General features: G+C 33.9%; 1 protein-coding gene across 1 annotated transcript in view; it reads left to right on the forward strand.

Annotated features, from left to right (window-relative positions):
* Window positions 1–13,281, forward strand: part of LOC132721509 (5'-3' exoribonuclease 1-like) — a 55,984-nt gene that overhangs the window by 3,124 nt on the left and 39,579 nt on the right. Inside the window, 14 exon segments of the mRNA XM_060705828.1 lie at window positions 1,192–1,323; window positions 1,974–2,074; window positions 2,943–3,040; window positions 3,409–3,518; window positions 3,800–3,910; window positions 4,314–4,405; window positions 5,189–5,276; window positions 6,239–6,410; window positions 7,311–7,378; window positions 8,134–8,256; window positions 8,563–8,698; window positions 9,419–9,533; window positions 10,730–10,819; window positions 11,473–11,629. Coding sequence (XP_060561811.1) covers window positions 1,192–1,323; window positions 1,974–2,074; window positions 2,943–3,040; window positions 3,409–3,518; window positions 3,800–3,910; window positions 4,314–4,405; window positions 5,189–5,276; window positions 6,239–6,410; window positions 7,311–7,378; window positions 8,134–8,256; window positions 8,563–8,698; window positions 9,419–9,533; window positions 10,730–10,819; window positions 11,473–11,629 — 1,593 coding nt within the window.

A 13,281-nucleotide genomic window follows, 5' to 3' on the forward strand; every position in this document is an offset into this window, starting at 1 on the left:
TAGTATTTTATGTAATTTATGACTTTCACAAATGTCCATGGTGTACATATATGTTGCCAAATGGTGATATACAAGCACTTACTCAGTTAAATAAACACTGACCTCCCAATAAACAACTATACACTGAAAAGATTAGATTCTACCCAGGCATTGTCACATAATACTAAAACATAAGAATCAACATTCAAGTGTAAAAGGAAGAATTCATATCATTAATTTCAGAGTACTCCTAATTAGCAAGGAAAATACAAAATACCTTTTCTTGTGAATAATGCAAATTTTAAAGTGGTTTGCCTCCAGTTAGTAAATTATGTAACAAAAGAAGGAAAACAAAAAAGAAACTTCAACAGCATACTAATCTTAAAAGAATGAGAAGTTTTACTTTTGGACCATGATAGAATGTATAAGTTGGGTAACAGAAATGTGTCTGCATATTTTCACAAGTTATAGGTATTTATCTGTGGAAGCTTTAAAAGGTATTCCATTTGTAAGAAATACAAATAAGTTAGATGTAAGTGGATTGAAATATTCAAATTGACTCCTTAAAACCTGTTTGTAAAAAATAAAACATGAAAAATTGTGTAGTTATTGATTTAACTATTTATTATACAGCTCTGCAAGAGAAGTCTGAAATAGATTATCTTCTTCCACCCCCCCCTCCCCTGGATAGTGCCCCTCCCCATATAATTTGCCAAGGTGAAGAATTGCCCCCCCCCCCCACCAAAGATTATTAAAAGTGGACAATAACCCCCTGATCATATTACAGATATCATATCTGTAAGTTAAATCAAAGTCAAGCTAAACCAATCATGACAATCAAAGAAACACATGAAAGTAATTAAATTAATCATCCCCAAAGCAATCATGACTATCAATGCCTAATTTTGGAGTTATTGCCCTTTGTTCATTTTTACACTTTGAATTTTGTCCAGGACATAACTCGAAAACTATAAGATATATCAACATGAAACTTTGTAGGTAGATAGATCTCATTGGGTAGAAGTTCAGTGCAAAAGAACCATAACTCTGCCTTGCCTTGTTATGGAGTTATTGCCCTTTATTAATTCTTTCACTGAACTTTGTCCGGTACATAGCTCTGAAATCATTTCAAGAGCTATCAACAAGAAACATTTGTAGGTATATAGATAGTTACAGTATTTGTGATTTAAATGTGCATGTTTTTTGTTTCAGATACCAGAATTTGACAATCTGTACCTGGACATGAATGGTATTGTACACGTCTGTTCCCATCCGGAAGATGATAATCCACATTTCAGGATTACAGAAGAGAAGATATTTGCTGATATCATGTATTACATTGAGGTAAATATATAACAAACATGGTTTAATTTAATTGGCAAGATGGCAGTGTCTTTTCTTTTTTCAGCATTTTTTTTACACCCAAGTTTGCTCTATTTTTCTCAAAAAGGTAAGTTTTCCCAAACCTTTGATTGAATTTTAACTGAAATAAAAGCAAAAAAGACATTTTCTGTATGAAAATTTCTGTACATATAAATGTATGATGCAAACTTTTCAATTTCAAGGTCAAGATAATGCTAAATTTTAAAGGTACATTATGCCTGAGAAACCAATGAACTTTTCCCTCTTTAGAAGTTTTTGTTAGAAAAAATGTAATAATATATGTATCAAATAATGTGAGTTGTATCGTTAAAATTGTAATTACATCAAAATATTCTCCTGGGAAAGTGATCCACTCTCATGTTGTCAAGACTGCCAGCTTCGGTGTCTTAAATAATAAATGTGGTTTTAAAAATTGATGTACATGTAGTCTTAATATTAAGTTAAAAGAAGTTAAAATAAGGGTAAGATATAATAAAACTTAAAGATACATATTTTTCATGGGCTTCACTCTACGTTAAATATATAATCATATAATTGTAAATTGTATTGTGGTGAATTGTAGTTCAGTTAAGACTAGCATGTAATTAATGAGTGTTTGTTAATTTCACTAGTTCCTGTTTCGAATGATCAAACCAAGGAAAGTATTCTTCATGGCTGTTGATGGTGTAGCACCACGCGCAAAGATGAACCAACAAAGAGGCAGGAGATTCAGGTATTATATTGTAGATTGTAGATGCAGGTATTATATTGTAGATTCAGGTATAGTATTGTAGATTCAGGTATTATATTGTAGATTGTAGATTCTTGTATTGTATTGTAGATTCAGGTATAGTATTGTAGATTCAGGTATTATATTGTAGATTCAGGTGTTATATTGTGGATTAAGGCATTGTATTGTAGATTTAGATATGTATTGTAGATTCAGGTATTATATTGTAGATTCAGGTATAGTATTGTAGATTCAGATATTGTAGATTCGTGTATTATATTGTGGATTAGGGCATTGTATTGTAGATTTAGATATTGTATTGTAGATTCAGGTTTTATATTGTAGATTCAGGTATTATATTGTAGATTCAGGTATTATATTGTAGATTCAGATATGTATTGTAGAATCAGATATAATATTGTAGGTTCAGATATTTTATTGTAGATTCGGGTATTGTTTTATAGGTTCGGAAGCTATCAAGCTAGCTTATGGAAGGCTGATGGTACTACTTTGGTGCCTGTTTGCGCCTGGTGGGCACCTGTTCTTTTCTTCAACAGTAAAGCTCTAAAGTCACTGAATGTCCTCTAAAGTTTTGACTTGACTTAAAAATGTAAACAAAATAATGAAACTCAAAATGGATTATAAAAAATTCTGTAAATTTGTATAAATTGGATGCTACTGCATTGCCTCCAACCCTCTGCCAGCCTCATCTAATTTCAAACAATACCTAATTTGGTAGTCTCTGAATGCAGATTCATGAAAATAAAAACTCTTGTTGATGGTAGCATACATGTATATATAAAGATAAATTACATGTAAATATAGAATACAAAAAGTTAGTACAATGAGTCTATGTCTAAAATATTTCTAGGTCTGCGAGGGAGGCGGAAGAGCTAGAAAAACGTGCCATGCAGAAGGGGGAGACCCTACCAACTGAGAAACGATTTGACTCCAACTGTATTACACCAGGTAATTTATCTTGACTAACTATTACATTAGATATTTTTAAAGTTTTATCATTTGTTGTTGTTTTACTGAAAATATTTCTTAATTGGTGATATTGATGTAAAAAGATAAAGCTTATATATGTATTTATATTTTATCATAATAAGTATTGTTGTATCTATGTATTAAACTAGAATATTCTATGATTAAAGAACTTTAAAGCAAGATTGAAATAAATGGCTTTTATAGATACTTAAACAGACGATGTTAATCCTGCATGCAGTGCTCATGTTTCAAGGGAAATAGAAAATGAAGATTCATATGAAGTAGCCATTTCTTTACAAAGTGAATACATATGTAGGTTTATTATTAAAATAATTCATAACTTTCAGGAACACCGTTTATGGTACGGCTACAAGAACAGTTAAAGTATTTTGTTGTAAAGAAGACAAGTACTGACCCCCTGTGGCAAGGTGTGAGGGTCTATCTCTCCGGGCATGAAGTAAGCTTTGTTTTATAGCTGATAATTTGTGTGAATATGTTGGGACTACCTTACACTGGATATTTCTGAAAAATAGATTTTGAAATTTACAGAGAAGCGGACTCAAAAGTGAACACTTTAAGTTGCAAGAACTTGTTTCGCAAGCAAGCTTATGCAAATATGTTAAAACTAACTAGGTCTTAAGTTTTTATTGTGTTAATGTAAATTTGTATGTTGGCTGTAGATAAATTAAGCGCATTTTAGAGATTGTTTCTATTATTGTGTTGGTATTATATTTCTAGACGCCAGGGGAAGGAGAGCACAAGATTATGGATTTTATTCGAGCCGAACGATCAGATGTTAACTACGATGCAAACACAAGACATTGTCTGTACGGACTGGATGCAGATCTGGTGAGTTAAATTACTTAATTTTTTGGTTGGTAACAGTTCATGATTAGTCAAAAATGCTGATTATAAGTCTACAAGACCCTAAAAAATGCAGTTAGGTTGTCTGACCAGGGTCTATACTGTAATGACTTCTGAAGTTCTCTATATAAGAAATAATATCGGTGTCAGTGGTGTTTATTGGCTGTTTGATACAGATTCAAAGTTTTGATGTGTAGGAATTGATCATGAAGGCCATAAGCAGTAAAATGTTCGTTATCTCAATATTGATATTTTTCATTTCAACCATTAAGAAAAAAAATGGATTGTTACGAACCTTTCAAGTTATGATATTAGTTTATATCCCTTAAGGGTCGCTTTATCTTTGTTTGGTATTTATAAGTGTACAAAGTGATATTTTATTCAACAGATGATGTTGGGCCTGGCATCACATGAGCCTCATTTTTCTCTGCTCCGAGAAGAGGTGAGATTTGGTGGTAGAAAAGACAGTCGAAATAAAAGGTGAGAAAATTGACTTTTGATGAGTGTCTCTTGAAATAAATAAACTTGTGAACTAAAGTTAATATAAGAGTATATCTAAAGCTTGATTGAACAAAAAAGGCACTTTATGGTTCATTTGTAAGTTGGTTTTGAAGCTCATAAATGAATGTTAAAAGGACTATGCCATTGTTTTTATTAGAAAAGTGAACAAGTCACAGTTGTGGTCAACCAGGTCATCATTTTATTAATGTCCCAACATAGGTTGGTTTGGGCAGTAGAGGGGCTATATGCACAGAATGTTTGCTTAATCTTCAACTGTGATTAATCTTTAACCAGTTTCATTTATGTTTAGACATTCAATAAATGCTATGTGTCAAAGATTTGCATGTAATTCTGATATATTGGGAAAACATGGTGAAGGAGACACATGTTAAAAAGGGACTCTAATGAGTTTTTGTCATAACAGGACTCGAAATACATTTTTTTTATATTTTGTGTACTATTTTATGAAGGTCTGGCCCAATAACTTTTATGCAAAATTTCAGATAATCTCACATCATGTTTTTCCAAAATAATCATTTGAAATATAATGACTAAAAAGAAAAATGTGAAATGCATTTACATCTTACACAAAATTTGATTTTCAATTTTTATTTTTCAGTATATTTCTGTATTATTTATTGATATTTTTCAGTTAAAATATTCCCTAGTTGATCTATATCAGAATTTAATTCAAATTTTATGTTTTAAGCTTTTGGACCTCAATGGATCTCCTTTAAGTATGTATTATAATTTTATTTTCAGGCCACAAACACCAGAGGAGACCACTTTCCACCTGTTACATTTGTCTTTGTTTAGAGAGTATTTGGATTTTGAATTTTCTACTCTAAAGGTAACGTGAAGGATTTGAGAAATCCCGACTCTGTATTATAATCCATCTAAAGTGAATTGGTTGATAATTGAGAGTCTATAATAGCATAAATAATTATCTTAATAGTGTTTAATATAATTAATGACAACAAACCATAAAACAAATTATCTATAAATGTTGTTGGTTAGTGTAAGATACATGTACATGATCCTATGTTATGTACATGTGTATAGCAGATAGTTAATTATTCTAGAAGAAAATATCTATTTTTCATTACATAAATCACTCAGAACTTTAACAACATCTTTTTTTCAAGAAATATTTTATATGAATATCCAAATGAAACATTCTTATTAGTGATTAAGAAGGTATTTCTAGAGTTATGCTTCTTTCTTTTTTCGATGGAAAATCAAATAAATTGTTACATAGACACATATCTTAGTTAACAAATAATTCATTTTAATTTGATTGTGTAGGAAGCTTTAAGCTTATAGACACACTCTCAAATCTGTAACCAACCAGTATTGAGCAATGAGTGTAAAGTTTCTTGCTCAAGGAAAAAACAGCTTGCCCCTGATGGGGTTTGAACCCACACAGCTAGAGATCTTTAGATTACTATTCAGAGGTCTTAACCACCTGACCGTGCTGCCATTACACATATCTTGGCACACTCACTTTTACAAAATTATTCAAATTATTGAGTAGTTAAGTGCGTAACACCCAAATCACTATAACACTGTTTAATCTAATATTTTGAAGTCATTGGCTTAAACAAGCAAGCATTAACACCACTTGTGGTGCTCTTGTTTCTAATTAATGAGCCGTGTCACGACAAAACCAACATAGTGCGTTTACAACCAGCATGGATCCAGACCAGTCTGCGCATCTGCATGCTGGTTTTGGATCCATGCTGGTCGCAAACGCATTATGTTTGTTTTGTCGTGACGCGGCTCAATTTCTTTTCAATCTCTTTCTTTTTGTAGAATGAACTAACCACATTTGAATATAACCTGGAGAATGTGATAGACGATTGGGTAATGATGGGATTCCTGGTGGGCAATGACTTTATACCACACCTACCTAATTTGCATATTAACCATGATGCATTGCCACTTCTGTGGAGGACATATATAGAAGTACTACCCTCATGTGGAGGTAAAGTTGTTTACAGTTCTCATGATCATTCAGATGAATATTGTGAAAGGTTTAAAGGCACTCCACTGAGGCATTTGCTCCTCACCGTTGTGGGTTCGAATCCCGACAGGGACTTATTCTGTGTTGATGTGATGTAAAACACAAACAAACTCCACTGAGGTCAAAAAGCCTTAAAAAAAAAAGTTTGAAAAGTTTGAAATTCTTGCTTAAAACAAGTGATGCATCAAACAAGTGACGGAAAAATTTGCAAAAGATAATTAAGATATACACCCTAAGTTAAGTTGAAAACAAATCTTTTGCATGACTTTTAGCTTGGTTTGAGTGAAAAGTGTTGCAATGCTTTTCATTTTTTGGTCATTTTGCACAATAAGAATGATTTTTCTGGGAGAACAGAGCCAGGGAATGATCTGACATTTACACATTGTAAGAAATTAGTCCAGACCTACATCAAATGGGACACAAGTCTCATAAAAATGTTTTCATTACCTTCATGTCAACAGAGCTCCAGATAAGCTTTTGACCCAAAGAGTATTTTACCCTCTGTTTTGTTTTTGAAAGAGTATTTGAAATTTCATATAAAAATAAACAACATCTTTGAAAAGTAGTGAGAATCCTGTAAGCATGTGTCCTTGAGTAGACACTGCATTTAATGTAATTCTAACTGCTTACTAATTTCAAATCACTTGCCTGTCAAGTACTTCACATTCTTTCAGGTGATGAAGATTATGGAAGGTCATCGGTTCTACTCATGTACACACTTGTGCCTGAAATAATGCATGGAGCAAGTCTTTTTCCACTAGAATTACTGACACTTGGCCTGCCATATGACCTTAACAGTGTCGTGATGGGACGACTATGAACAGAAATGCTAATTTTAAGATGTATATTTTATTGTTGTAGGTTACATAAATGAAGGTGGTCATCTGAATCTGGAGAGATTTGAAAAATACCTCACAGCTTTATCAAAGGTAATTAATTCACATCTTGCATGTCTTAAAAATAAGCCACTATTTTCATACAATCAAAATTAACTTGAAATATAGCCAGTCTTGTGTTACCATAAAATTATGTAAACTTAAAAAATCTTCAAAAATCATTGTTTACCAGTAAAAGCCTTCTTTGAAAATAAGGTACCAATACCTTTTCAAAACTTGAAATAAGCCATGGCTTATTGTTGGATTTCTTGGCTATCACTTATCATGAACACGTCAACATTTTATAATTAAGTGGTACTATCATGTTGCCATAAAAACATTATCTCAAACAGATTTTGAAGTTTCATCAATCTTAGATCGTGTCTACCTTAATTAATTATTGATTTGTTTGATCATATGCTTTATTTGTTAAAATGGAAAAATAAAAATCTTTGAAAATTTTTTCATTAAACATGCAACTTTATGAATTTTCACAACAAAAAATGCTCTCAAGTCTCAGTATTGTGGAAAATCATTATGTATTATACTGGATTAAGCCTGTCATCAACACTGTGGGTCTGAATCCCTTCAAAGACTTTGGAATGTTTTATGTGAGGAAGCTATCCAGCTAGCTTATAGAATGTCTGTAGTTCTACTCAGGTGCCCATTGTACCTGAATAGTGCATGGAAGGGCACCTGAGGTCTTCCTTCACCAGTAAAGCTTGAAAGTAGCCATATGGCCTTAAGTGTGTTTGTGTGATGTAAAACACAACCAAATTAAAATATTGGATTAAACACTTTATTTTCAGTTTGATTTTGACACATTCTCCGAGCAAGTTGGTGACTTGAAATGGTTGGAATCAAAGAAAGCAGAAGCCTCGGCCGGGCAAGCAGAAGCTTTATCTGCAGCAAGGAAACTTGCTAAAAACCAGGTAAAATGGCACATTATGCAGCAAAAATAGTTTTTTCTTCATAAGAAATGGAAACTATTTTGTGTTAACAGTTACTCAGCAGAAAGATTTTTTCAAGCTTACTATCTTTGACTTGCAGCTCTTGTTCAAGTTATTCTTGTTGATCATGATTTCTTTGGAATCTTGAAGCAGATTTTTTTCAGCACATCCCATTTAGTTAAATAGATAAGCTTTGTTTCGCAAATCACGACAAATGTAATTACAAACGATAGTCCATTAGTATGAAATTTAAATTTCTAAGTCTTTTATATGTATATTTTTCTTCAGAAAAAATCACTAAGCAGGTTAACAGAGCGTTTAGAGAGGAACCAGTTTGCTCTCCTGGAATCATTAGATGACAATGTAGTGTCATCAGACGAGCTAGGTACCGAGTTGATAGATTCTCCAGTTGATGAAACTTCAGGTAACATTCCTTGAAATTGGTTCTTGTTGATAAAAGGCTAGATTCTAACTATTGGAAATTGACATGATAGTAAAAGAATTGTAGAAATCAGTGATCGTAAATTTAGAAATTGAAGTTGAATATCACCAGAAATTGAAGTTGAATATCGCAACATAATATAAAGGTTGTATGCTTGTACTCTACTGTATGTGAGATTAAATGTAGTCGTTACGTTCACTTATGTTAGCCATTACAGTGGCCATCACAGCACTCTGGTTTGTTTATGTTTTATAGTGTAATGTCATAAAACTTAATGATGCTGTTTTATGGATTTTGAATACATATTTGAAATTGATGATTTGATAGAGTGATAATTACAGATGCTTTGCTCAACTAGTAAGAGCTGTCTGGTTAGCTCAATAGGTAGAGTGTTGGACTGTGAATTGGGAGACCCGGGTTCAATTCCCTGACTGTGTAGGTCACTTACGTTATGATTAATAATGAAATCCTTTCTGTGGTCATTTGCACTGTACCTCTGCTCTTGCATGTACAGAAGTTATCAGTAAAAAGTGAAGGCAACTTGTACTGGTAAACTGCTTGACATACTGCCCAGGAACCATGCAGTGGCTGAACTGAGCTCTGGTAAATTCAATGTGGCTTACTGCTGTTATTCAGAGTGAAAATTACCAACATCACACACCACCAAGATATAAAGATGTCTTGTATGTTTTATATTTACAGAAGAGATATCGGAGGACGTGTCTGATGAATCTGACGATGACACGTTGGGCGACGAGTTCCGTCATCATAAACGTAACTACTACATGACAAAGATGGAGTATGAAAAAGTGACGCCGTATGTATTTGCTTACATCTGATCATGTAGGAAATAAGTCCTTTTTTATAAGTTTGTTTATTTTAGCCAAGTTATACTGTAATTCAGTAAATATATATAAATATGTTTAAAATAAACAAACAAGCCACACAAACATGAACATTCAGTAATTATTTATTGCATACATTTCGGCTATATTTCTTCATCAGTGCAAAACATAATAAAATTACCGGAAGCGACGTCATAATGGAACACGCGTAAAACGTGCAAAACACGTTATGGCGTTTAGCGGCAAAAATATGGTAACATGTAGAAACAAATACATGTATTTATGTTATAAATAAAGCTGGTACATGAATTAAAATGGATCAATTGTTTTGTTTTGTTTGTTTTTTTATAAATATGTTTGAAAGATATTTAAACCATTCATTGATTCTGAAGTGCAGATTTAAATGTCAATGAGACAAATAATGGTTGTTACCAAGTCTTCTGAAAAGTCTTCTTTGGAAAATTAATTTGGTCAAATAATGGGTTCTGTGTACAGATGGTTTTGTTGGTTATCTCCCTTTACAAATGTTGAAGAGCATCTTCATGTCATTCTAGTAAATACTTTGAAATGTGGCTCTATCATCTAAAATTTTATGAATCTTTTGAACCATCAGGCAAGTTTGATATTATTTCTCAAGCTGTGTACAAGTCCAATTGCTTTAAAAAGTCAAACACAGCTGCAGAACCTATATCTGACTCTGCTTGTGTCCCTTCCAACATAGGTTTGATAGCTGTGTACTTGTCCAATAGAATTCTGCATTGTATTCCAATAGAATTCTGTATTGTACTCAATGATTTATAATAACCTCATACTTCTATATACAAGTTATATTGAGGAAATTAGTGTGACTATATGATTATTCTGAGAACAAAGATCATATAGAGACGCTACAGACATTGTTTGGATACTTTTGTTGTTAACGGCTTCAGTCTTTGGCATTACATGCAAAAGATCAAACAGAACTATCCAATATAGCATAAATATATTAGATACTACAGCATACAATATGGATATATTGAAATGTCACATGATACACACAATATATCATAAATATATTGGATACTACAGCATACAATATTGGAATATACTGGAATGTCACATGGTACAATTCAGATGTAGATGTAATTATAGAATATATTATAATAATATCTCTGTATGTATATTATAGTGAAGTTCTACAAGACCAAGCAGAAGGCTACGTTAGAGGGATACAGTGGATTTTACTCTACTATTATGAAGGTGTACCATCATGGAGTTGGTAAGAAATTATTTGAAACATATTTAGGGATAGGACAATGCATATGGCCATCTTTTCAGATATGAATCGAAAGTGGTTAACCAAAAACAGAATTATTGTCAAAAAGTCTTTGAATGGTTGACCAAAATTATTGAAAAATTGACAAAAACCAACTAAATGGTTGACTTGAAAGCGTATTTTGCCTCCAGATGAGCCAAACAATTTTGGACAAGAAAATCGAACTTAAGGAAAATGTACTAAGATTTTAAGAAAAGTTATAAAGATATAAGTAATAATTTACATGCTATTTGTAAATGACTGGTCTTGCAGTATTTATCACAATTTTTCTGCTGTCAAATTGCCAAAGGTAACAGAGGCAAAAAGATGGTTCAGGTAATAGCCTTGGCCAAGGTGTAACATTTTGGAAACTGTTACAGGACACCAAAAAAAATCTAAAGTTTTTTAGAAATAAAAACAAAAGTATGTATGAGGCATAATATGCATTTAGAGTGTGGAAATTGTTTACCAGAAGTTTTTAGATGGTAAATTTAGTATAGTTAAAGTTGTAGAATGGTTGACAAAAATGTAAGTTTTAATTAACAGGATATACAATACAGTATGACCTTGACATGTTTTTGTGACCTTTTTATCTCAGTTTGACCGTGACATTTCAGGTATTATCAACACCATTATGCACCATACATGAGTGATGTGAAGGATTTCAAAAATATGAACTTAAGGTTTGACCTTGGCACTCCATTTAAACCGTTTGAACAACTGATGGCAGTTTTACCTGCTGCCAGTAAAGATTTATTACCTCTTCCATATCAAGTAAGTGGCTTTGTTGCTATAATAAGCCATTTTTATAAGCTTGACTATTTATACCCCCGCACAACAAAGTTGTAAGGGGGGTATACTGGAATCAGCTTGTCCGGCCGTCCGTCCGTCCGTCCGGCTGTCCGGCCGTCCGGCCGTCCGTCGGTTTTTTCTTGTCCGCCCAATAACTTAAGATTCCTTTGACCCTTAGTCTTCATATTTGGCATGGAGGTTAGTCATGATTAGTAGATGACCCCTATTGATTTTGAGGTCACTAGGTCAAAGGTCAAGGTCACAGGGGCCTTGACTTCAAAAAGCTTGTCCGCCCAATAACTTAAGATTCCTTTGACCTACAGTCGTCATATTTGGCATGGAGGTTAGTCATGATTAGTAGATGACCCCTATTGATTTTGAGGTCACTAGGTCAAAGGTCAAGGTCACAGGGGCCTTGACTTCAAAAAGCTTGTCCGCCCAATAACTTAAGATTCCTTTGACCTACAGTCGTCATATTTGCCATGGAGGTTAGTCATGATTAGTAGATGACCCCTATTGATTTTTGAGGTCACTAGGTCAAAGGTCAAGGTCACAGGGGCCTTGACTTCAAAAAGCTTGTCCGCCCAATAACTTAAGATTCCTTTGACCTACAGTCGTCATATTTGCCATGGAGGTTAGTCATGATTAGTAGATGACCCCTATTGATTTTGAGGTCACTAGGTCAAAGGTCAAGGTCACAGGGGCCTTGACTTCAAAAAGCTTGTCCGCCAATAACTTAAGATTCCTTTGACCTACAGTCGTCATATTTGGCATGGAGGTTAGTCATGATTAGTAGATGACCCCTATTGATTTTGAGGTCACTAGGTCAAAGGTCAAGGTCACAGGGGCCTTGACTTCAAAAAGCTTGTCCGCCCAATAACTTAAGATTCCTTTGACCTACAGTCGTCATATTTTGGCATGGAGGTTAGTCATGATTAGTAGATGACCCCTATTGATTTTGAGGTCACTAGGTCAAAGGTCAAGGTCACAGGGGCCTTGACTTCAGAAAGCTTGTCCGCCCAATAACTTAAGATTCCTTTGACCTACAGTCGTCATATTTGGCATGGAGGTTAGTCATGATTAGTAGATGACCCCTATTGATTTTGAGGTCACCAGGTCAAAGGTCAAGGTCACAGGGGCCTTGACTTCAAAAAGCTTGTCCGCCCAATAACTTAAGATTCCTTTGACCTACAGTCGTCATATTTGGCATGGAGGTTAGTCATGATTAGTAGATGACCCCTATTGATTTTGAGGTCACCAGGTCAAAGGTCAAGGTCACAGGGCCTTGACTTCAAAAAGCTTGTCCGCCCAATAACTTAAGATTCCTTTGACCTACAGTCGTCATATTTGGCATGGAGGTTAGTCATGATTAGTAGATGACCCCTATTGATTTTGAGGTCACCAGGTCAAATGTCAAGGTCACAAGGGCCTTGACTTCAAAAAGCTTGTCCGCCCAATAACTTAAGATTCCTTTGACCCTTAGTCTTCATATTTGGCATGGAGGTTAGTCATGATTAGTAGATGACCCCTATTGATTTTGAGGTCACTAGGTCAAAGGTCAAGGTCACAGGGGCCTTGACTTCAAAAAGCTTGTCCGCCCAATAACTTAAGATTCCTATGACCCACAGTCTTTC

The sequence above is a fragment of the Ruditapes philippinarum genome, unplaced genomic scaffold, assembly GCF_026571515.1.
Source record: "Ruditapes philippinarum isolate M1 unplaced genomic scaffold, ASM2657151v2 ctg5124_1_1_1_1, whole genome shotgun sequence".
NCBI classification, from domain to species: domain Eukaryota; kingdom Metazoa; phylum Mollusca; class Bivalvia; order Venerida; family Veneridae; genus Ruditapes; species Ruditapes philippinarum.